At 46.0% G+C, this 428-nt stretch overlaps 1 protein-coding gene across 1 annotated transcript; it reads left to right on the forward strand.

Moving 5' to 3' along the window:
* Positions 1-428, forward strand: LOC106512453 (uncharacterized; the record flags this gene model as incomplete). Its single annotated transcript, XM_014001069.1, is given in 1 exon segment — positions 1-428. A coding segment is annotated over 1 exon segment (428 nt), but the record flags the coding sequence as incomplete, so codon positions are not given.

Below are 428 nucleotides of genomic sequence, written 5' to 3' on the forward strand. Positions count from 1 at the left end.
GCCTAACTGAATATAGGATGACAGTCCACATTTTTGGTGCCGTCTCATCGCCCAGTTGTGCCAATTATGCTCTGAGAAAGACAGCAGCAGATCATGCACACAGTTATAACAAACAGGCGATTGACACTGTTTACAACAACTTTTATGTGGATGACTGCCTGAAGTCTGTGGCCACAGAGCAAGAGGCAGTGAAGTTGGTGGCACACCTTATTGAGCTGTGTTCTACAGGAGGATTTCAGTTGTTGAAATGGACAAGTAACAGCCGAGCAGTGTTGTTATCCATTCCAGTGGAAAAGCGCTCTAAACCAACAAGAGAGCTTTACCTGGAACAAGACAGTCTGCCAGTGGAGAAAGCTTTGGGCCTCAGCTGGAGTGCAGAAAATGATACGTTCAGCTTTGAGCTTGCATTGGAAGGAAAACCTCACACT

The sequence above is a fragment of the Austrofundulus limnaeus genome, unplaced genomic scaffold (genome assembly GCF_001266775.1).
Source record: "Austrofundulus limnaeus strain Quisiro unplaced genomic scaffold, Austrofundulus_limnaeus-1.0 Scaffold7065, whole genome shotgun sequence".
Taxonomy (NCBI): domain Eukaryota; kingdom Metazoa; phylum Chordata; class Actinopteri; order Cyprinodontiformes; family Rivulidae; genus Austrofundulus; species Austrofundulus limnaeus.